The sequence below is a fragment of the Dipteris shenzhenensis genome, chromosome 6, assembly GCF_047967505.1.
Source record: "Dipteris shenzhenensis isolate YYH24624 ecotype China chromosome 6, Dip_SZ_1.0, whole genome shotgun sequence".
NCBI lineage: Eukaryota > Viridiplantae > Streptophyta > Polypodiopsida > Gleicheniales > Dipteridaceae > Dipteris > Dipteris shenzhenensis.
Window position 1 is genome coordinate 1,901,363 of NC_141601.1, and position 24,292 is coordinate 1,925,654.

At 45.4% G+C, this 24,292-nt stretch overlaps 1 protein-coding gene across 1 annotated transcript in view; it reads right to left on the minus strand.

Annotated features, from left to right (window-relative positions):
* Positions 1–24,292, minus strand: part of LOC147900632 (dynein-1-alpha heavy chain, flagellar inner arm I1 complex-like) — a 714,561-nt gene that overhangs the window by 354,032 nt on the left and 336,237 nt on the right. The window contains exon 26 of the mRNA XM_087375690.1: positions 22,483–22,719. Coding sequence (XP_087231816.1) covers positions 22,483–22,719 — 237 coding nt within the window. The remainder of the gene's footprint in view (positions 1–22,482; positions 22,720–24,292) is intronic.

Genomic DNA, 24,292 nt, shown 5'->3' on the forward strand with positions numbered 1-24,292 from the left:
CGAAGGGGAAGAGTTTTGACCTCTACCCTTACAACCCCCACCTCAAAAACAAATCCTGCCTCTGGCTGTGGCTCTCTTAAAAGAAACGATTATTAGACAATACAAGAAAAACATTGGAAGCTTTATTGCATTACAGTCTCTTCTTGTTTGTGGCGGAGGCTTAGTTGGGCTATTACTTGAGATCACAGGTGGCGGGCCTCACAGGGTTAAGGCTCCCAATCAGATAGGAGGAGGAGTTGCTTGACTCGGAGTTTGCAGATGACACGGCCTTGTATTTTGAGGGCACCACAACAAGTTTGGAGAGAGTCAGAGGCGCCTTGGCTATTTACTGTGAGGCCTCGGGTGCATCGATCAAGTGGACAAAATCCATAGGTTTCTTGACAGGCTATGAGGAGACACGAGATTCATGAGTGGGGGAGTGACTTTGGCTTCAGATGGATACCGCAGGGCCAGACAGCGAGATACCTCGGATGCCAGGTTGGTATTGATATTACAACAAAGCAGCAGATTGCCCTGGTCCTTGAGAGTGTTCGGTGCAAGCTTCTCTACTAGAGCTCGATCAAACTCTCCCTAGTAGGTCGTGCCTTAGTGGCAAACCAGGTCCTTCTTGCCACTGGTATATCGCCTCCTACTGGTGCTTTCACAGAGGATACATTGGGCAGGTCTGACGGTTGGTTCCGAACTTCCTTTGGACAGGTTCGGACGGCACGAGGAACACTAGAGCCCGAGTCGCTAGGCAGACAGTGATCATGCCGCAGGCACTGGGAGGCTTGGGTATCATTGATCTAGAGATGCAGAGCACAACCCTCCTCGGCAAGTTGGTTGTTCGCGGCCTCACCCCAGGTGCAGAGCCGTGGAAGCTCCTCTTACAGTGAGGGCTTCTAAGGAACACCCCACGCACTTCCGGGCAGTGGCAGCTTTCACACAGATGGATCTTCTCAGAGGCCCCCCTTACACGGAAGGGTTCCCCCTTGATGAGGAGCCTCCATAGGGTTTGGTAGAGACTAGAAGGGGATCTCATTTGTGCTTCGCCCAGATGCAGAGAGGAGTTTGAGCATCAGCCCCTTATGTGACACCCAGAGATCAGAGATCAGGAGGGGCGTATGCTCAGACAACGGTGGTTGGGCACAGTGGGAGGTTCCGCCAGGTCTTTTGGCAGATGGAGAAGATTACCCATGGAGACAGAGGCGAGACTTGACGTCATAGCACATCTGCAAGGGACAGGGCAGCGGATGAGAGAGATTGACCTAGCCATTTCTTAGTCCTGGTGGGAGGGACTTTGAGTATGGAGGGACAACAGATGGTTGGGACAGTTTTCTCGGACTGGTGTCCCTTGAGGATGATGATGCAGCGAGGCAGCACGCACCCCGGCTTCTTCTGTGTAGGACCTAGAGGCCTACTTCAGCCACTCACTGAGAGAGACCCTGAGATGGATGGGAGTCTTGATGGGATTCAATAGCAGATGATCAGAGTGGTGGGACGTTTGGGGAAGGAGTGGCACATTGACCCTCCCAGTATCTTAGAGCAGGATGCCCTGAGATGGCACCTTTGGCTATGGGAGGGTAGATCCTTGAGGGAGGTCCAGTGGGCTTCTGGGGGGCGGCCTAGCCGAGCAAGTGGATGAGGTTCCCTTCTTTTCCTACACCACATGGATTGGTGGGAGGATTCAGATGGACTCTTCAACGTGGACCCCCTCGAGGGAGAGGCATTGGGTGACCCAGACAGTGCCCCGGGATGTGTGTTCGAGGTTTTGGACGTGGTTATGGTCCAGTTTGCGACTGAGGAAGATATCCTACTTCCTCTGGCTGGCCGCCCACGGAGGCTTGCCCATTGAACCGTGGTTGGAGCAGATGCGAGTGGAGGGGCAATGCCATTGATGCTCCGCTGATCTCCTGGAGACTATCCCGCACTGCCTTTGGAGCTGTCGTAGCGCAGCGAGAATATGGATGGGAGCCCTTAGGATTATGACCTGTATGCAGAGTCTTCAAAGGGACTACACTTGGGGATGGTAGCCTGGTTGATGGAGGAAGGACACACGTTCAAGATTAATGAGATCTCCTGATCCTACCGGATACAGGGTTAGAGCATTCAGAGGATAGCGCTCCATGAGGCAGTCCCTCCTAACAACCTAGCTCCTCCTTGTCCTCCGGACGACCACGTTTGAGAGGTGGTAGCCAGCATCACTGCATGGAACATTTGGGTGGCTCGTTGCAATCTCGTGATGGGTGAGCACCCGGTTCCACCCTCAGCTACCCTGGTCGCCATCTGGCAGGATATCATCTACACACTACACTCCACTTGGGAGCATGGGACTCGAGGATCTAGGGCGACTATCGAGAGGCGTGCTTGATTCTGCAAGGCTTGGCTTGCATGATTTTTCTACATCTTCACTCCGCGAGGGATTCGTTGGTCTTGTAGTCCCCCTACCTAGCTATTAGCCCCAATACCAGAGATCCCCTAGGCAGTGAGCTGAGTTTCTCTGGAAAAGGCCGGTCTTTTCTTTCAGCCTTTTTCCGTTTTTCCCCATACGCAGCACCTTTGGGGCTGCTGTTTTGTATGAAATCTTTCAAGCATTAATAGAAGGTTCCTTTCTTTAAATAAAAAAAAGTGTAGCTGTCTGCATGCATTGTGTAGCCACCAAAGTTGTATCCCTATTGAATGGGAGCCAGGTGAAAAAATTGTGTGGTCATCCTAACCAAAGTTGCTAAGAAGTAATGGTATGAGAATTTAGCACGATAGATCTGCGTGGCCTTAAGGTCGAGCCGCGTGCTCTCATAATCGTTTGCAAGCCACTATGAGACCATGTCCTACTCTCTAAGCCCCTCAATGGAAGCTAGATCCTTTCTCAGTGCTTGCTCGTGCTCTTGAGACCACGTCGCCAATGAAAGGCTTGGGAGGACTAGAACTCCTCACTATTCCTTTGGATTGCATCTACCACACAAGTAGCCCAACCATACCCAGGAGGCCACTCTAGCTCCTACTATACCTTCTCCTCCTGAAGCAAGTCTCTGTCACGGACTACTATACCTCCTCCTCTTGAAACAAGCATCTGGAATTTGGACTCCCTTTTGTGGTAATCCTTAGCATCAATGCTATAAATGAGCACAAATGTGGAATGATCTGACATTGTTGTACCTGCCAAAAGATAGGTGGCTCTGCCTCTATGCATTGCCCAGTTCCCCATATAAAAGCTATCAATTCGCTTTAGTTGATGGCCAAAGGACTATTGAGAAGTTTAGAAAACTTGCAGCTCTCCATGGGTCTCGACCACTATTCATGAAAATGAACTGCTCCCACGTTCCCCTCTAGCCATGGGCATCTCTGACAACCCCTGAGTCAACACTTGGGAGGCTCTCTATAAGCCGTCTCCAAAAAGGAGGCTGATTTTTATTTACAAGGCGATGCATACACATTTAAGATCTCAATCCTAGAGTCAGCCATCCATAAGCTGATCCACCTTGCTCGCCCTAGGATGAACTCACCTTGATCGAACACATTTGGAGCTAATGCCTAGGAAACAGAAGTTCAAACCCCTCCACTCCTACCTATTGCAGGAGACCACACCTGCCAGGGTCTCTCCTTGTGCAGAGGTGACACTGACAACTAATGTCTACTATTGAAAACATGTGCTCTTGAATCAAAATAAAATCAACTATCCATCCTACCACAGCCCTCTGCAGCTCTTGACGAAGTATCAATACTGTTATGGTTGTTGCCATGCACGATTGTGAAGTTGGTGCACTTTCCAACTCACCATGATCGCACTCATGGAGAGGGGGGGAGTGGAGAACAAGGCTCTCCTATGGGTGGGAGCCTGGATGACAATTGTGGTTTTCTGTGATTTGGACGGGGGTTTGCAAAGGGGAGTAGTCAATGTCTGTGCGAGGGCATGCCAAAGGCATAAGAGGCTTGATGCCTTCCTTTAGGGCCCATTGCATTATGAAGGAAATCTCCACACCAAGCCGGCTACATACTGATGAAGCATCCAATGCATAACCTACGAGCTAAACCTTCAGCCCCAAGTGGATCACTGCTATTGCAAGGCCCAATGTCCGTCTAACTGTCAAAAAGTCCAACTGAAAGATAGTTGTGTCTCCATGGGAGATCCACAAGTCCTAGCTCCGGGGTCCTAGACACTCCTCCATCATCCAAAGCATATGGTCTCTCAGCATGCAATAAAAAGCACCGGGGTTCACTTCTCTCCCATGGAGGTGAAGTTGAAACCCAAAAAAGAACGAGAGAGGGAACTAACCGCTCTGATGGCCCCCCCCTTTTAAGGCTGCAATATTAGAACCGTCATCTCAAAGGCAGGGGCTAAATCATGCATGGATGTTTTTTTAAAATTCAAAAAAGAGTGCACCGAGCTAATTTATGGGTCCGAGTCTCTAGAAATCATAAGGGCCAAATGTACGGAGGCAATGGAGGGTTCACAGGTTCACCCGTCCCAGTTTATGGCCAGTTTATGGACTGATACTATACACACACTGATGGCCATCTGGGCGAGCATGCAGGGATCCTCTAGAGCAGCTACAGCCAGGAGAGATACTTTTTTCAAAGTTTGGAGAGAATCTCTGTTCTTCTCAGAGTCTTCTTTAGGGTTGAGGTGGCATTTTCAGCCTCCATCTTGGATTTTTGTTAGCTCTTTTTGAGCTGTTTTTTCTTTCATGCATGTCATGATGTACTCCCACATTTGAGCTTGCTCCTACGGCTTTCATTCATACTTAATGAAGTAATCTTTTTGGAAAAAAAAAAAGAAATCATAAGGAAGGGGCTGTCTTGGACAAGGCCTCGATTGTGCAAGCTGAGAAATGTGTCATTTGCCTCAGTTTGCCTCTGACGGAGCTGCATCCTATGTCACTAGAGGGCCAGACTGAGGCTTGGGAGGAGAAGCCCAAGACTAAAAGGAAGAGGTTGAAGTTAATCCCTTGCTTGCTTCTTTGGTCAGTGAGGGGGCTAAAACTTTGAGGGGAAGACAAACGAAGAAACGGGAGGGACCGCTATTGTAAAAGTGGGGGAGCGAACGAAGAAACGGGAGGGACCACTATTGCATAAGTGGGGAGCGGGGATGTGAGAGGAGATGGGTGGAGGGTAGGTAGTCAGGGTGATTGCAGCAGGAGGGGTGAGGGGAGGTGAGGGTGCAAAGGAAGGCCAAGGGAGAGGGGGACGAATAGGGAGGGTAGTTGGGAAGCTGTGCTAGGCTCCTCATGAGACCTGCCTCTGTCTAGGCACCAGATCCCCTCTACCCGGACCAAATGGGTCACCAAGGAAGCTTTTCTTTTTTCCCCCCCCAAAAAATAGACTTCTATTGAGTATGGAAGAAACTCCTCGAGCAAATATCTAGGGAAAATACATCATGAGAACATGAAAAACATAACCCAAAAGGGGTAAGATCAAACTCCCATAAGAGGGGAAGAGAAAATCTAGGGTTGAGGCTGAAAATGCCACCGCAATCCTGCGGGGGACTCCGAGAAGAATGGCCCTCCTAGTAGAGGCTACCCATGAGGCTCCCTGCATACTCCCACAAATGGCCATCAAAGTGTGTATCGTGTCTGTCTCCAAATACTGGACAATGTCATCTAAGGCCTCTATGCATCTGGATCTCCAAATATGCCACGGTGTTATGATCACCAGAATTTCCCAAGAAGTGTCTACAGAGGCAATTGGTAGTCTATAAGAACGATCAGGAATGCCATCCCCTAGTGGGCATGACTCAACGAGATCCAGGAAATCTTTTCCCAGTAAAGCAAACTAAGTCAGACACCTACTAGCAAGGGAGAGAGAGGTGGCAAGGGGTGGAAAAAGAAAAAGGAAGGAGCTGTGAAATGCAGCCATGAGAAAAGGGAAAAAGTGAGATGCAAAAAGGATGCAGCCCCAAAAAACAGGCCCAAAGAAGGCCTAGAACAGCACTAAGGACCTGCGCTGACCCGCACAAAAGCCCCCGGTCCAAAGGCAATCACCAAGAAAACTTGATGCACTGCCAAAAGACCAGGAAAAAGTCCCGCAACCAAGAAGTGGAGTGAAGGGTATTCCTACTCATATGCGCACTCCAATGAGCCGACATAGGTCGAAGGCAAAGCGCTCGGGCACTCTAGTGCACACTAGCTGAAGATTCTGGGCTGGAGTGGAAGCCAAAAGGTTGGGGGCAGAGCAATTGCACTGGTGAGGCGGGGTGACAGCAAAGGGGGTGGAAAATGAAGGAAGGAGGGCACAACTAAGGGCAAAGACCAATGAGGGTGGGGGAGCAATGGTGGGAGGAGCAGATGAAGCAAAGGCGGAAGGGGTAGTGGAGCTAGCGGGAGCTTTGAGAAAGAGTGACTAATTCACAATAGTTGACGATATATTATCCAATCCAAGAGCATGAGTTCTCCAAAATAGGTGCACCCTCAAGGTTTTCCACAAGAGATCAAAGAGTGTTGCATCCATTGAATGTACTTCTCTCGTCAAGGTTATCGTGGCGCTCACCAAGCGTTGGCTAGCTACCAAGAGAGCACAACAGACCACTCATCTAGATAGCAGACAACAATCTAACGCGGGCTTCTTGCCTGCACTGCCTAGTCCCTCATCGGGTGTATCTTGACGTTTGATTAGACTGCATCTTCCATGGGGATGATGATGCCAGGGATGTTTTATGACTAGGGTGACATGTATGATATCATTGATTGTGTCTAAACAGTTTTCTATAGCATGTGTTAGGATGCTCGCTTAGTAGCTCCACCCTTTTGCTCATTAAATCAGGTTTTCTATCAGTCTCATATACCCATCGGTCTTTAGCAGACTTTAACAAACGATGATGCTTAGATTGATATATATATATATAGTCGGGATATGACTATGTTGTACTTAGGACTTAGTACTGCCGTTTTGCATTTTTTTGCATTATGCATTGGTGTGGATGCTCGTTTAGTAGCTCCACTACCACAGCTCATTGTATCAGGTTTTTCACAATCTCATAGACCCATCGATCTTCCGAAGACTTTAATAAACTTTCTTTCTTTCTCTCTCTACTACCCTCCACTCTATGGTAAGCCACACTCTTTTGTCTCAACCCATCCCCTTTCTCTAACCTCTTCACCTCCATGAGCCACTACAAGCTAAAGACTATCTATAACCGATGGCTTGCCTAGAACCCTAGCCCAATTATTGGCCAAGGTGTATGTCAACGCATCTAAGTTCAAGGTAGTCCCATGAAGGATGTGGATGGTCACATCCACCTGTTCTCATGCTTGCCACGCCAAGGGATTGGTTTCTCTATTAGAAATGCTTGGTGCCAAGAGATGCTACATACGAGAAAGAGAGTGAGTGTGTGATAGAGAGACAACATGACTCAAATGATAATCACATTGATGCCAAGTACATGATTTATAGCCACATAGGCTTGACATCACACGAATGACCTAAGCTATGACGTTACACACTTAACCTCCCTTGACCCTTGCACTGACCTAGAAGCAACACACTAGTTTACACAAGACCCTAGCCACTAAGACACTCTCACACAAACACATAGCTCCAAATTAGTCAAAGAGCATGTACACTTGCAAGGCCAAGTTAGTGGAATGGGAAGGTGCCTATTTGGTCCTATTTAATGCCTCTCCATTGAGGAGAAGGATGATAGGTGGAATCCTACTAATAAATTTAGCTTGGTGTTTCAAAGGATGCATTCTCAAAGACTGTATATACAAGGAATTCTATGATCTCATTGTCCAAGAGCTAAAATCTTTTAAGATGATGCCAAATGAGATGGTATTGGAGCTCGTCAATTGGGTAAAGGTATTGGCCGCCCCTAGGATAATGACCTTGGGGAGTTTTCAATCAAAGGATAGAAGGTGCGAGCTTTGATCAAGGAAATCCTTCTATTAGATGCTACTCTAGAGTAGCTCTTAGAGATGGCAATTTAAATGGAGAATGCACGCTTGGTTGAGAAATGTGTTCAGTCCAAGGCACAATTTTTAATGTGGGTGCTATCTCAAGAACCTTGAAATTAATGTACAAAGTAGAATGAGGCTTGCTACTATTAAGAGTTGCTAAATATATAAATTATGGAGAGCCATGTATTATATCATGTAAACTCATAATTGAGACAATGAATGGTTTAGGGTGGGGCAAACTGTAGATATATTTTTCATGCTTATATATTATTAGTTATTTCCATAAAATCCTAAGCAATATGCAAGGCTATATGACAGTAGAAACTTAGATGGCAGACTGCATCACTAGAAGTATTGAAACTGAGATGGCTATAACTACAAACACGGAGTCCAAGTGAGAGCGTTTGACTGTGTTGCAGATATAGGAGTTCAGGAATGGCAATGGTACTTGCACCCAAAATTCATGTTGGAAATTGAGCCGCAAATCAATGGTGGGGATCGATCGACAGCTTAGGACCATGGTGATATCTGTGTCATGTGGAGCTGCGCGGGTTGGTTATGACAGCCTCATTTCTTTTCAACATGATTTTTTATGACGTATATTTTGGTCATGCTTAATAGATGCTTACTTTTTGGAAAAAAGAAGTAAAAAGGCTTGTTGCTCAAGTGTACTCCTGATGCCACCAAGCATTGTTTTTGTTCAGCTCCTAATTCGATGATTCACTATTGCATCACTATGATAGCTTTTAACTTTATGGCTCTTAACTCTACTACACTGATCATGGGAAATCATGATCTTATGCTTTTGCTAAAGTGTAGCACGGTAGCTTTGTGCTATTTCAAAATCCTTGCCACTGTCAAGGAGGATGTCTCTAGCATATCATTGGAGTATAGACCTCACTTTTACTTGATAATGGTGCACGTGTGCACATTTCCTCTTGGCTTGTGACATCTCTACCACAGTATTGTGTGCCATTTAGCCTGCTTTTCAATCATAGTTTGGATGCAAAGTTTGGGACCCATTTTTCTTGAAGGTAGTTTGGCTGTTTTCTGCACTGCTGCCAGCTTTGCTACATTTTCTTCCTTTACTGCTGTTTTACCAAGCCAAAAGCTAGCAACATTGCTGCAGAGTAGACAGCCACCATGAAGATGTAAAAGCTTGCAGGATGTCAGCACAAGGAGAAGCACCGAGCCTCGTATGTCGTTACAATATGACTCAGACATCAACAACCAAAGTGAACTGAGAAACTCGAAGCTAAGAGACTGAAAGGTATATAGAACTATAATGCTAACCAATATCTGAAGAAGGAAAGCAGAGGAAGGGAATGGTAGAGGAGAGGAGAGTTGGGAGAGAGGAAGAAGGGCAGGGAAAGGCATCAAGCAGAAAGTCTCAACACCCATGTTGGTGGCTCGTAGATCAAGCATGAACAAGATCAACTAGATTCTAGGTCAAGCGACTTCTCCAGATGTGATCCTTATACAAAGGTGCTTTTGGTGGCTCACTAGCTGATTTTCCCTCCCAAGTTGAGTTTTACTTCTGAATTTTACTTCTTTAAGTCAGGATCTGCCTTGTATTTATGAGCCTCCCTATTAGATGTAACTTCTTAAATATTTCAATCACGATGTTCGACCTTCTTGTGCTCGCCTTTTTAACATTTCCATGTTGACTCTTTTAGGGAACACAGTTTTTGAACCCTTTCGGAGATTGTGTAATTGTTGTTACATCCATGACTCTGGAAAATAAAATAGTCTATCACATCTGAACGAATGAAAGAAGGGATACGAGAAAAAACTAGGCTTGAAGCCTAAGATTATATAGTACATGCAAAATAACAAAAGAAATAGCATTGATGGATCACAATCCTGTGCAAGATTCAAAAAGAGTAAGGGAGGAGGGTAACAACGCCAAATCATGCAGTACTACGTCAATCAGATGAAAATTCTGTGAATGTCTCTGGCAGCCTGAGTAACCACAGAACATATGTCCCAGTTGCTCTCAAGAGGGTTGATGGTCTTTGAGCTAGTTTGTGATTAAATCTCTCTGTCATCTATCAGATCACATGCATGGACCTGCCTGGCGGACTACATCCTTCAAAGTGAGATGCTGGAGATAATTTCCCCAGAGGATATTATCCTCCAAAGACACTGCAACTGTCTTTAGAGAATTCATCTAGATCTCCATCACTTTTTGTCTAGAATATTATGATGACTCCTTCCCACCTTTGTTTAATGCATTGCTTTTATATACAAACTGTCACCAGTTTGTTACCAGTCTGAATGTTGGATGGATGTCACTTCACAAATAGAGAAGACCTTGGAGCCCAATTTACCTGCCAGCCCCCCCGCCCCCCTCCTCCACCCCTGCCCCCTCCCTCCTTCTTCCCCGCCCACCCTCTCCCCCTACCCGCCGTCCCTCTCCCCCTCGCCCGCTCTCCCACCCGCCCCTCTCTCCTCACCTCTCCTGTTCTCCTTCCTTCAGCGCCCGTGTTCCAGGGCGTCCTGGGCAGCAGTTTCACGGACGGAACTTTTTCAGTGTTTGAATCGGCCTTTTCACATCGATTGGAAAATGGATCCCCACTCAACCAATCTTCGTCCACTTCCACCGGCCGCGAGAACCGTCATTTTTTCAGAAGACGAGTTGAAGCAGCTCAAGAAAGATGTGGAACTAGAGGGCTCCACATCACTTTTTGCCCGCATCTTTGGGTCACACCCTTCCAGATCATAGGCTAGAGACTGGATGCTAGCGGCGTTACCAGGAGATCTCGCCCCACACCTCAGAGATGTTTGACTTTTGGGACATGGATTCTTCCAAGTGGTTTTTGACTCCCATGAGTCCACAGCCCTTGTTCTCAAAGCTAATCCTCTGGCTTTGGGTTCGAGGAGGATTTTTCTTTTGCCCTACACCTTGGGCTTCGATCCAGTCGAGGAGGACAGTCAGGTCACATCACTGTTCATTAGATTTCTTGGTCTTCCTCAGGTCTACCATCGACTTCTTGCTACTATCGGAGCCACATTCGAAGTGGTCATCGAGATCCCCCCCCTTCCTGGCATGCCTTCTTCCTTGGCAGAGGTAGTCAGAGCGGACAGGGTGCCTCAAATCAGGGTCATTGTCTCTGACCCTAACATCTCAGATGACCACATCATGCTTCAGTGTCCAGATGGCTCTCTCTTTCGACAGAGAGTCGCAATTGGATTTGCAGGACCTTTGGGTACTTTGCTAGAGATTGCCCAAGAAAGAGAAAAAGACCTAAGAGGTCTTCTGGTGCGGCTCCTTCACGTACTACCCCGACTGCACCTCCCTAGCCTGTACCACGCACTCCAGGACCACCAGGAGCAGCAAGGCGCCCTGCTTTGCACACCCCAAGACCACCAAGGGCAGCAAGGCGCCCAAAGCCCGCAGCACACCCAGTACCACGATGGAGAGCGATCAGAGCGGCTCCCTTACCTCAGGAGGAGACCTTTAATCCGGTTTAGACAGACGCCATCCAGACTCCAGAGGTAGATGTTGCTGCAACCCCAGACACTACAATTCCATATAAGGAGGGGCCTTTAGATGCACTGCGACAACAAAAAATGATATTTTGTTTTAAAACCTGTGGGAGGATTTGTGGGGCCCGCAAGGTGACAAAAGCTAGCCATGGAGACAAAGAACCACGAAGCATGATGGAGAAGTTGGTGGCGGGAGACGGCTCTTTGCGGCTACTCTCGTTGCAGCTTGTCAATCTTTTGATGTCGACTACTTTATTTCATGTAATCATTAATGTGGATTTGACACTAATTAGACTAATTAGTGAAAATGATTGCAAATGTGATTATGAGTGGAGTGCATCATTGTAAATACCACAGGTATGAATTATAAATACCTTGGTATAGGGATAGAATGATTTGGGAGATATATTATTTGCTTTGTAATTGGGAAAATAGAAATGAGTCATGTATTTTAAGTGGGCCAGATGACTGCATGGCCTCCATAATGTACTAAAATAATATGGAGATCACATGCCAAGCACATGGAGGGCATGCGGAGGAGTATGGAAGAGTGTAAGTCAAGAGAAATCCTTCTAGAATTCCAAGGTGGTATATGGAGGATGTTGACATATGGAAAAGAGAGGGTCCCTATGGGCTCCAAGGGAAAAGCTCTTGACTTTCTCAAATTTTAAAGAGTCATGAGGATCTTGTGATAGGACACTTGTCAAAATGTGCCCAAAAGGACATTTGATGGTGACCCATGTCCTTATGTCACCAGGGGGTGAAGGAATCTACTGGCTGAAAATGTAACAAGGTGAAGGAGGGTGAGAATTGCTCTATAAAAGAGACCTCTCTCCTCCCTCTCCAGCATCTGGTTCTTCCCTTCGTAGTTATGCCATCACTTGTATCTAGCTTTTCCTATCTTTTCCCTTCTCCTTAGAGCATTAGGCTCTCACTTTATACCCCTCTTCTTGCTTTTTGATGTTTTGAATAAAGTTCATGCTTCCTTTTCCTCATCCTTCTTCCATCTCCTCTCTCCTCGCTCTAAAGCTTAGTGTACCCACATGAGTGAGTCATTTCTAGATCTGTGTTAAGGGTATTCTCTACTCCCCTGGGCGACCTCAATTTGCCATGTATCTGGGAACTTTGCTGAAGGAGATCGTTGCCCTTTCCATAACTGCAGTCGGGTATGGACAGTTTTGATAGTCTTCCGTAAAATGGTCATAACTTTCTATTCCAAGCTCCGTTTTGAGTGAAACTTATATCAAAATCTTTGTCTCTTCAAGATCTATCTACTGATGTGTTCAGATATTTGTTCCATTTATTAGAATAAAAGTTATTGTTGTCTGAGTGGTCTGGTCTGTTGTTTGGAGCAGTTTTGAGAACCTTTCGTAAAACCATCATAACTTTCTGTTCCAAGTTCCGTTTTAAATGAAACTGATATCAGAATCTTCGTCTTTTCAAAATCTATCTATTGATGTATTCATATCTTTGTTCCATTTAGTAGAATGAAAGTTATTGTAGTTTGAGTGGTCGGGTCTGTTGTTTGGAGCAGTTTTGAGAGCCTTTCATAAAACCGTCATAACTTTCTGTTCCAAGCTCCGTTTTGAATGAAACTGATATCAGAATCTTCGTCTTTTCAAGATCTATGTTTCGTCCCAACCGTCCCATTCAGACAAATCAGCCCTATCAATTCACGCCTTTCACATCAGTTCACATTGTGTTGAGTCAAAAGATGTTCTTCCAACAACGGCTCGCCCTTACTTTTGGGGCTGACCGATTAGCTCAAATCAATGCTTCCCCTCAGCCTTTCTTATTTCCAATGCTAGATTATAACCTCACCTTTGACGTCTATATCTTTGTTTTGATCTGAGAAGATAGAGAATGAGTGTCTCTTTAAGCTTCATCTAATGCCAAAATCTCTTCTCTCTTCTTCAATTTGTGGGTTGAGACGTGACCAAAACCAAACCCCCAGTTTTGTGTCACATCTTTTGGACGCCAGGTAGGTTTTGCCTAGGATTTTCCTATCATAACCTCATGATCTCATCTTGTTTACAAGCAAAGATTTTCCTCTTTGTGCTCATTTTCTATGCAAGATGTACAACATTCCAATGTTCCGTGGATCAGAAGGAGAAGACCCGAGGAGTTACCTTCGGGAATTCAATCGAGCATGTCGCTTCACTGGTTGGTCTATGAAGGAACATGCTGAGATACTTCCAGATTTCTTGGAGGGTGTGGCCTTAACTTGGTACGAGGCCTTGCCAAAAGATACTAAGGATGATTGGGAAAGCTTAGTCGAGACAATGAAGGAGAGATTTGGGACATTGGAGTCACCAAATTCCTTGTTATTGCAGCTGGAGAAGATTTTCCAAAAGGAAGGAGAGTCAGTTTCGACCTTCGCTATGAGGTATGAGGATTTATTCATCAAGTACCAACAAGCTGCTTTGCATGTGGTTGAGTCTTCTTCATCTTCTACGGGAGATTCTAAAGGTTCATTGGCAATGGAACATCTCAAGATGAGCAAATTTGTTTGTGGTTTGGATTCTACCTTGCGTGAAAAGATTCTAAGCAAAAATCCCAGTAATTTCAAAGAGGCTCTTCGCATTGCTTTGAAGAAGGAGGCGGCCCATCAAATTGAGTCCGCATTTCAGTCATCTACAAGTGTCATGACTCTGGCACATCAGGTAGAGGTAGCCTCAACATCTAGGTATCTGCTTCCTCACTGGATCATAATATTGCACAATTGATGGCAGAATTTGCTGATTTGAAGTTGCACTTAGTGAATGCCAAGCCACCTAGGGCTCCACGAACTGAGGATAAGCCTAGGGATAAAAGCAATGTTACCTGTTATGAATGTCAAGAGAAGGGACACTATCGTCCCGAATGTCCAAAATTGAAAAAAAGAGAAGACAAGAGTGTAGTACTCTTAGAAAGAACATGTTCAGAGGAGGAAGAAACTTTGATGCCATTGATGACAAGAAGTCGTAAAACTAGAAGTGACGAGGAAGAGGAGGAAGAGGACGAACGGAAACATAAGAAGAAAAAATCATCCCGAAGAAAGATTAGACAATCTGATTTTCCTCTTGGACAAGGGACTCTTAGTTATGATCTATTGACAGACCTTAGAGAGAAGACTACACAAATCACATTTGGGCAGCTTTTGGCACTCTCTCCAAAACTTAGGAAGAAATGGAGTAAATTGGCCAGCACTAGGGAGTCTAAGAAAAAGAAGAAAAAGGATAATGGGACACCTATGGCACAAAAGGTAGACATAGATGTGGGAGATGATGTACATGTTGTTGATGTCATCATAGATGGCCAGACTATTTCTAATGCATACATTGATGGGGGTGCATCGATAAATGTCATGAGTGAAAAGACAATGAAAGATGTTGATTTGAAGTTATCTTCTCTTAACTCTCCTTATCGCATTAAGTTGGCTTATAATACTAGAGTGAAAACTCTAGGAGTTGTGAAGAATTTGGCAGTGGATGTGTGTGGAATTTCTGTACCTACAACATTTCAGGTTATTCCTACAAAACCAGATGCTAGGGCTTACCCATTGATCTTGGGAAGGCCTTGGCATCGTCAAGTAAAGGCAGTACAGAAGTGGGAGACAGGTGATCTTATTCTCCAAGGAGGGAATAGGAAGGTCCGCTACAACATCAAGAGTCATATATGACGGAGACACCCCTCTGAACCCAAGTTAAACCAATATCATTACCCCAATCCGGGGTGTCATTATCGCAAATCCAAAAACCATTGGATTTATGCCAATTAATGTGTGCACCTGCAGCCGTGCAAAATATATCCAAGGCTATCCAGAAGGAAGTGAGTGTCCTGGGAGAGGCATTAAAAAAAACAGCCGTATCATCTCCTAACTCCCTATCCAAGAACTCTTCTTCCCGGCGGAGAGGAAGCATCAGCCCATAAAGATCAGCTTGAGATCTAAGGTAGATACTCAAGTCAGGCATCTCACCAGAGTCCCACACACCCTGCAGGGCTGATGTAATGTGATCACCAATCTGCTCCCAAAAAGTAATAAAAAAAGAAGGGGTAAGTCCATCCGAACCTGGGCACTTACCCTTGTAAAGGGCAAGTAATGCAGTCTTGAATTCTGCATTGGTGAAAGGTGCATCAAGAGAAACATACATCTCATCCTTCACCAATATAGGGATACACTGCCAAATAACCTCTCTGGCATCATCTATGGTCTGTGTGCCCAGATCTGCAGTGAAAAGGGATGCAAAAAAATCTGAAGCTACACACATGACAGCATTAGGATCTGACTGTAACACCCCATCCGAGTCAACAAGCTGCGAGACACTATCTCTACTATGTCTGGGCCCATGAGTAGAGAAAAAGTGTTTGTTGACCCTGCCACCCATTTGAATCCAAAAGGATGTCCGTGCATGAAAGGCATACTCTGTTCTTTGATCAAACAATATCTGTATATGAGCCCTTGCTGCAGCAAGGCATTCCTGAATCCAAGCATCTGTGGGCCTCTTCTGCTCTTCCCTCTAAAGGGACGCTAACTGCTAGCGTATACCAATCTCACGTCTCTTGGAATCAGCGACTGTATGATAATAGTTACTAATTCCGGATAAGGCTGTAGCTACCTGAGATGGGCGGACAACTCCACCCTGTATGTGAGAAACCCAAATCTGTAAAATATCCTCCGAGAGGCTCTCCTCTGCATAAAAAGCATCCGGAATCCTGACACTGGCAGAGCGTCCTCTCCGATGAGGCTCAAGAATCTGCAACACCATTGAAAAATGATCTGAGGGGGTAACCCCAATAGAAATGCATACAGATCCGCCTCTGTCAAGTGCCCAATCGTCTACATAAAATCTCTCAATACGTGCATGGATGGGCATGTGTACTCTCCTATTCAACCAAGAGTACAGGAGTGACTGTGGCATAACATGAAAGGCATCATCAAACCAAGTGTCCCTGGCATTGTACTGAAAGAGAAAGGCATCCCAGGCTGCCCTCTCCAAAGAATGAATTCCACCCTGTCTACTTCCCTTTTTGTCTGATGGCAATACCATATTGAAATCGACACCAATGATCCAAGAATCTGCGATGGGGGCCCAAGATAGTAACTCCTTCCAAAAGGAGACTCGCTCCCCTCTGTTGTTGGGGGCATACATATTGAGAAGACCAATCTTACGCCCTCCAATCAAAATAATGATCCATTGAGCTCTAGAGGGGGAGATAATACCATGACCAGCAACCAAGGGTAGAATAGAAGGAGAGACCGAAATGCAAGTATCTCCCCTTGTGCCCATAGCAGGCGACCAGAAGGTATGTCCTGAAAGAAGTTTGCCAGACTTAGAGCAATCACTCGCATCCAACTTGTGTTCCAACTTGTGTTCCTGGATAAAAAGGATATCAATAGCACCTCCAGTGACACCTAGATGAAGATGATTCCGGATCAGCTGCCTACGGTGACGGTGTGGAACTCCGCCTAGGCCCTGTATGTTCTAGCTGACTATCCTCATCGACAAGAGGATGCTGGGTGATAAGGCTTACCCGACCTAGTAGAGGAGACCAGCTTCCTCTGGGCCGAAACACTCCTACTGAGGATAGGAAACTCAACAGGTTAAAGGATTCCCACACCTGCTGAGGGGGAGGCCCTATCAAAAGGAATCCCAATGACCGGGACCCCTAAGGTGGACGGCACAAACTCCTCATCATCCATGAAAGTCGCCGAGTGATGCCTCCACTCCATAAACTAGCTGAAAAGGTGTGAACCTAAGGGAGAGCTTATGAGTGGTTCTATAAGCCCACAAAACCTCTGGTATATGCACATCCCACTTCCTTTTCATGGTGTCTACTAGCTTAGACAAGGGCCCACAAAGCAAACCATTAGTTTTTTCCACAAGACCATTGCATTGGGGATAATATGGAGTTGATATGACATGATTTATTTTCAATTTGTGCACCAAAGATTCAATCAAGTCATTCCTAAAAGACCTCCCTCCATCTGTAAGGATTTCCAAAGGGCAACCAAAACGGGCACATATAAACTCCTTGAGAAATGATGCCACCGTTGTTACTTTGTTGTTGATGGTAGCTTTTGCTTCTGTCCATCTAGTTGCATAATCAGTTGCAACTAATATATAATACTTCCCTTGTGAAGAACGAGGAAGGGGGCCAACAAAATCCGAACCCCACCTCTCAAATGGACCATATGCTGGAATGGGATTCAAGGGCCCAGGAACCAATTGCTTGCATCCATATGCTTGGCATACCTCACAACTTTGGCACCACTCATGGACATCTTTGTTGAGTCGGGGCCAATAATACCCTGTGTTAAGAATCTTTCGAGTAGTGCTAGCTGAAGCAAAGTGACCTGAACATTCATGACATAGCTCCATAATCCTTTTAGATTCTTCCAAGCTCACTACCCTCCTAAGAACCTTATCTTTACCTTGCTTGTATAGAACATCCCCAAGAATTGTATAAGGACGATCCTTCCTTGTGATCCTCTGCTTTTGTTGAGGGGTCAATCCATGAGGAAAATGTCCTTCATCCAAGTAATATTGAACATCTTGGAGCTCTGGCCAACCTGTATCTATCAATGCAAGAGTAGCTTCAGTGAAAGAAGCCATAGCTTTAGTAGCCATCTCATCAGCTTGATGATTATATTTTCTTTGAATATGCACAAACTTGCAAAACTCAAAAGCTTCCTTTAACTCCATCGCTCTTTTATAAAGATCTTGTAGATTAGGACTCCGTGCCTTATAAACACCTTTCATTTGCCTAATGACCAGTTGAGAGTCTCCTTTAACCTCTACCTCTTTCACTCCTTCCTTTAGGCAATCTTCTAATCCACAGATCAATGCATTGTACTGAGCCACATTATTTGATATTGCTTCAGGAAGTTGCCTACCCTTGGCCCATACCTCTTTTCCTTCTGGATCAAATAGAATTATCCCCCCAGCCCCACATTTCCTAGAAGGGCTAAAGGCTCCATCAAAATGCAGCTTGAAAGCTGTTGGTGGGGTCTCCAACTCTTCATCTAAGTCTTCCTTTGCCTTTGTTATTTCCTCCTTACCTGTAAGCAAATCTGCAAGAGAAGCTCTAGTGGTGCTTTCTGTAATAAAAGTGAAAGAGAACTCTTGAAGCTCACAAATCCACTTAGCAAGCTTTCCAGCAGGATTGGGTTTACGAACCAAAAATTGTAAAGCAGGTTGAGATGTAAGGAAGAAAAAAGAGCGAGGCAGCAAGTATGACCTAAACTTCTTCACTGCAAAGACTAAAGATAAACCTTCTTTCTCCATTTCACCGTACCTCTCCTCAGCCTCCGGGAGTTGCCGACTTGCATAATACACTAGTTGCATGCGTCCTTGCTCACCCTTCTGAAGTAGTATAGCTCCCAGTGAATGAGTTGACACACTTGGATTCACATAGAAATCATCCTCCCACCTAGGAGGTTGCATAATTGGCCTTTGGCTCATGCAGTCCTTAAGCAAACAAAATGCCTTATCTTGCTCTAGTCCCCATTGGAAGGATACATTTTTCTTTGTTAATAAATTTATAGGATACATCTTTTCAGAAAACATATCAACAAAGTGCTGGTAATACTTTGTTTTACCCAAAATGCCCCTCACCTCTCTAACATTACTAGGTGGCAAAAGGGCCATGATTGCTTGTACCTTCTCACGATCCATTTCTATACCTTCCTCTAAGATAACATGTCCTAACAAAGCCACCTTCTTCCTGGCCAAACGGCATTTTGCAAGATTAAGGCAACCTTTTGCATCATCAATACTTTTCAATGCAATCCTCAACTTTTCCAAGTGATCCACACGGCTTGAATAAATGCAAAAATCATCAAAAAATACTCTTATGAACTTTCCCAAGTAGGGTGCAAATACCTGACTCATGAAACGTTGGAAAGTTGTTGGTGCATTAGTTAAACCAAATGGCATCACCCTATATGCATACACCCCCCATGGTGTAACAAATGAAGTCTTCCTTTGATCTTCCTCACAAATCCGAATTTGGAAGTATCCAGAGTACCCATCACATACTGAATATATTTCATGGCCTGCAACTTTTGATCCAATATCTCATCCTGAAATGATAGAGGAAAATAATCTCTCTTTGTGCATGCATTCAGAGGACGAAAGTCCACACAAACACGCCATTTCTTTTCTTTCTTGGGAGTAACGACCACTGGAGAAACCCACTCTGAATTCTCAACTGGAAAAATAAATCCAACTTGGAGCAAGTTAGTTACCTCCTTCCTGAGCACTTCTACTTGTACCACTCCCAACCATCTAAGCCGTTGCACCACTGGCTTGCTTTGAGGCTTCAAGTCAATTTGTGCTCTACTAAGGTAACTTGGCGCACTTGTGAGTAACTATTTGCAAACAGATTAGGAAACCCATCAAGCATTTCTAGATATTCATCTCTGTCAGTACCTGTTATAGTCTCATCAAGAAGAATCTCATTTTGTTGGCGAAGACTAGTACGATCCACTACTTCCTCATACATAGTTGAAGATGATTCTCCTTCTGAAGCTCCATTTCCTTGATTGTCCCCCCAATCAACACCAAGGCAAAGACCAAACACCACTCCTTCCACCTCTCCTTCTGAGATGGACTCCTCGGAGGTGCCACTTGTCTCATGATCGGATGACTCGGACTCTGAGCTCTCGGAAGTTGAAGTTTCCTCCTTTACCACCTTCTTGTGGCGGTTGCCAGGTTGGGGTGGGCATCTCTCCTTCACAACAGTTTGCTCCGGTGTTGAAGAGCATCAGAAGAAAGCTCCTTTTCTGGAGCTCAGCCAAACTTGACTTGGCATCCAGAGTGGTGATGGTTAACCAGGTTCTTCTAGCCACAGCATGGTTTGTATGCTCTTGTTGGTGCCACTCTAGGGATTGTATCACTTAGCTCAAGAGGCCCATACGAAACTTTTTATAGAGTGGTCTAGATGGCACAACTGATGTTACAACCAGGGTGGCTTGGGAGACCTTGATTCTTCCTACTAGTAGAGAAGGGGTTTTGAATATCATCGACTCGGATCTAAAATGCAAAGCCTTACTCTGCAAGGTCGTTGTGAGAGGACTTATGCCAGGGCAGGAGCCTTGGAAGGACTTTTTTATCAGATGCATACAGTCTCGCACGCCCACTCCAGGAGATGATTGGATAGACAATACCAGATGGGTTTTCACCACAGCCCACCTCAGATCTCCTTCTTCCCCTCTTATGGTTGCTATCCTGAAAGCATGAGCCAGCTTCAGGAGTATTCTTCGCAGGATTCCCCCATCCACGTGTGAAGAGATTAAAAGGCAACCTATCATGTGGAACGACAGTATTTTGGATGAGCATGGCAGACCACTTGGAGCTTCTCTTTACATGCAGTGGCCCAGATGGGAGAGGGGCCTTGCATCTACTGTGGGAGCATGGAAAGCCTTCAAGAGGCTTCCTGCAAACCAACAGGCCTAGGTGGTTCATAATCTCAGAGGGAGTGTAGGGAGAGTTCAACAGATTGATGCAGCCTTGCCCTTGGATTGGGTGGACACAGATGACATGCCTATTACTTGTTCCACCTGGATGGGGGCATTTTCTAGATTGGGCATTCCTTTGCAAGTGATTGCTCTACGTAACACACATGAGGATGGCCTAATCTTTGATGTTTCTTCGGGGGGAAGGTTGTCCAAGTCCACATACGATATATTGTTGGAGGTACCATTTCAGCCAGTCAGGATAGTGGGCTTCATGGACCATGGCTCTCTTTCACAGTGGTACTTGGATCCTGACCCGCTACTCATTGCCCTGGGCTCTTGGAGGATGTGGCTCTATGGAGGTGTCCCAATTAAGTTTTTGCAGTGGGACCCTGGGGAATGGGAGTGGATAGGTGAAGGGCACCGAGAGAAGGGCATCTCCTTGTTTCGTTACACGGTCAGTAATGCCAGGAAATTCCAGCTCAGCTGTAGGGGTTGGAGGCCCACCAGAGCTCCTCATTGGGAGAAATTTCAGATTTTTGCAGACTTGCAGAAATTTTTTTGGCAGAGGCTCTGGAAATCCCATCGGAATAGAAAAATCATTCTCTTCTTTTGGCTTTCAATTCATGGTGGGATAGCAGTGAACCATTGGAGATCCAGGTTCGGGGCTGACCCTACTTGCCCTCGTTGCCTTTCTGCTTCGGAGACAGTACATCACTGCCTTTGGGATTGCAGACAGGCGAGAATCATATGGAAGGGGATTGCAAGACTTTTCAGCACTTTTGTTCGCCTCCCCTTCTATATGACCTGGGGATCAGTGGCTTGGCTCACTCTTTCAGGGCCCCAGGTTTTCTTTGAGAGACATGACTCGTCTTGGGCTCTTCACATTCGACGACACCTTGTGGAGTCGTGCTCTTTAGAGGATGTTCCGGCCACTCTCTTTAGGGCTGCTCATTCCTCGGTTGACTCTCCATGGGAGGTTTTAGCTAGCATTACAGCATGGCACATTTGGAGAGCCAGATGCACTGAGGCTATGGAGGGTTCTCAGGTTCACCCTTCTCAGACCTTGGCCAGTACTTGGACAGATACGGTACACACTCTGATGGCCATATGGGCGACCATGCAGGGATCCTCTCGAGCAGCCTCCTCCAGGAGAGTTATTTTTCTCAGGGATTGGAGAGACTCTCCCTTCCTTGCTGAGACTTCTTCAGGGTTGAGTTGGCATTTTCAGCCTCACCCTTGGTTTCTTTCTACCTCATTCTTCTGAGGTGTTTTTTATTACATGCTTAACATGTTGTATTTTCGCACAGAGCTTGCTCTAGCGAGCTTCTTTCTTACTTAATAGAAGTCTCTTTTTTGCAAAAAAAATAAAAAATTTACATGCCAAGATGGAATCCACGGTTTCTTGGCTTCTATTGAAGTATCATGTGTTTCCAAAGTTTTTCTTGAGATGATAAATGATTCATATCCATACATCATATTCAATGTTCCTAGAGCTAGGAGGGTATACATGTGCATTTATACTCCCTTATGTTATTTTATAAGATTTGATTCTCATATAAGGAAGTACATATCTCTTAATTTTTGAAACATCATATTTTCAAATTAACCTGCGTAAAGGACACAATAAATAGCATGCTCATGATACCTTCCTAAAAAAATCATAATTGGGATTTCAAAGCTCACCTGAATCAATGGAAGCGATTCTTGGAAGGATTTTATTTTTGACTCTAGACTGATGTATGGTAGTTCACCTTTTAAGTTCTTCATCCTTTTCAAACGTATACAAAAATCTTCCGTGGAAGCTACTATTTTTTGTATATCTAGCTCTACCCACAATGTCTTGGAAAATTTATCCACAGAACTCTTGTATTCTGAGTAGACTCCATATATTGATGCTAGATTTTTCAATACTTTTTCAACCTGTTACAAGCAGCAGGAAAATTCAATAATCTGTATGCCTCTAAGATCTACACTGATAATGCGTTAAACAAATGACATGGATGTTAGAGTACTTCTTGCAAGAAAAGGAAAAGTGATGTACTGGAAGAAGCACATAGATAAGTCGATTTAGCTCATGGAGTTTTCTTATCGTTGGCAAAACATGTCATAGGGATCCTAAAAGGGGTGTTATTTCTCTTACGTGTAATGTGGAGTAGAGAGTATTCTGGTGCCAGATAGTGTTAAGATTAGATACAGACATTGCTCTCTCCAAGAAATAAGTATAGAAGTGAACAACAAATTCTTTTAGAAAATGATATTGATATGTACCACTGTGCTCCCTCCCACTCTGAAAGGACGATGTTTGGGTCAATAGTATAGACCTTGCCTAATTGGCCATTATCATGATTTGTTGATGTGTTGCAATGCTAGAGACCTCCTCATCCCAATGGTCCCTTTCTATCTTGGCCTACAAGAGGTCCCCCAATCCCACCTATAAAATATGCAACGATAATAAGCCCTGACTGCTATAGGAACTATATCCTAAGAGACACTCCTGTCCCCGAGAACTATCTGAAGCAATGATGGGGGGTCTAGTTGCTCAGTCTCTCCCGCCATGAGTCGAGAACTACTACATCAATCTCTGCCATTCGTATGCTTGCCCCGTCAAATGCGATAGTGCCTACACCTTGTCCTCTGTCTCTAGATGGTGGATCCGTCTCCACATCCCAAAGGATCTTGTTGGGCCACTGCCCTTGATCAGCTACCGCTCAAACTCCTAACAGCGAAAGGGGATGGCCCGAATAAGCCCCCCAAACAGGCGCTTCCACAGTTTGAAAAGGATCCTCATTAGAGGGGAGTTCTTTCTTGTGAGGGGGGCCTCTGAAACGATCCATCAATGGGATTGTTGCTGCTATCCACCTGTGTGGGGGTATTCCTGACAGCAGTAAGAGCATCCAGGGTTCAACAGAGCCTAGGGTGAGGCCGCGTACCACCAACTTGCTCAAAAGAGCTCTGCTAGGTATCTCTGGGTCTATGATGCCAAGGCCTCCCTGGGCGTGCAGGAGGATCATTGCCTGCCAAGCTACTTTGGCTCTAGTGTTCCATGTGCCATCCGAACCCACCCATAAGAAATTACGTACCAAGAACCTGAGCTGACACATGCATCCCCTGAGAAAGCACTAACACGAGGCTATGTACCAAGCTGTGGCAAGGAGGACCTGGCTGGCCACCAAGGCGGCCTTACCTACCAAGGAGAGTTTGTCGAGCTCTAGTGTCTGAGGGGAGGGGTTCCTATCCTTCCAGAGGTGTCACTGGAGGCCAAAGGCCACTGGCGTGAGAAGCATGAATGTTGCAATGCTCTAACGCAATGGATCGCGTAGAGTGCACCGTGCAGTGGTGTGCACGTGTCGTAGGCTGTATTGTAGTGAACAATGACGTACGAGTGCACTATGCTAAATGACAATCACATGAGAACTCCACAACATAAGCAGAAGAAGAAATCTCGTCATACACTAGTGAACAACACAGGTCTATCCCCACAGTAGACAAAGGG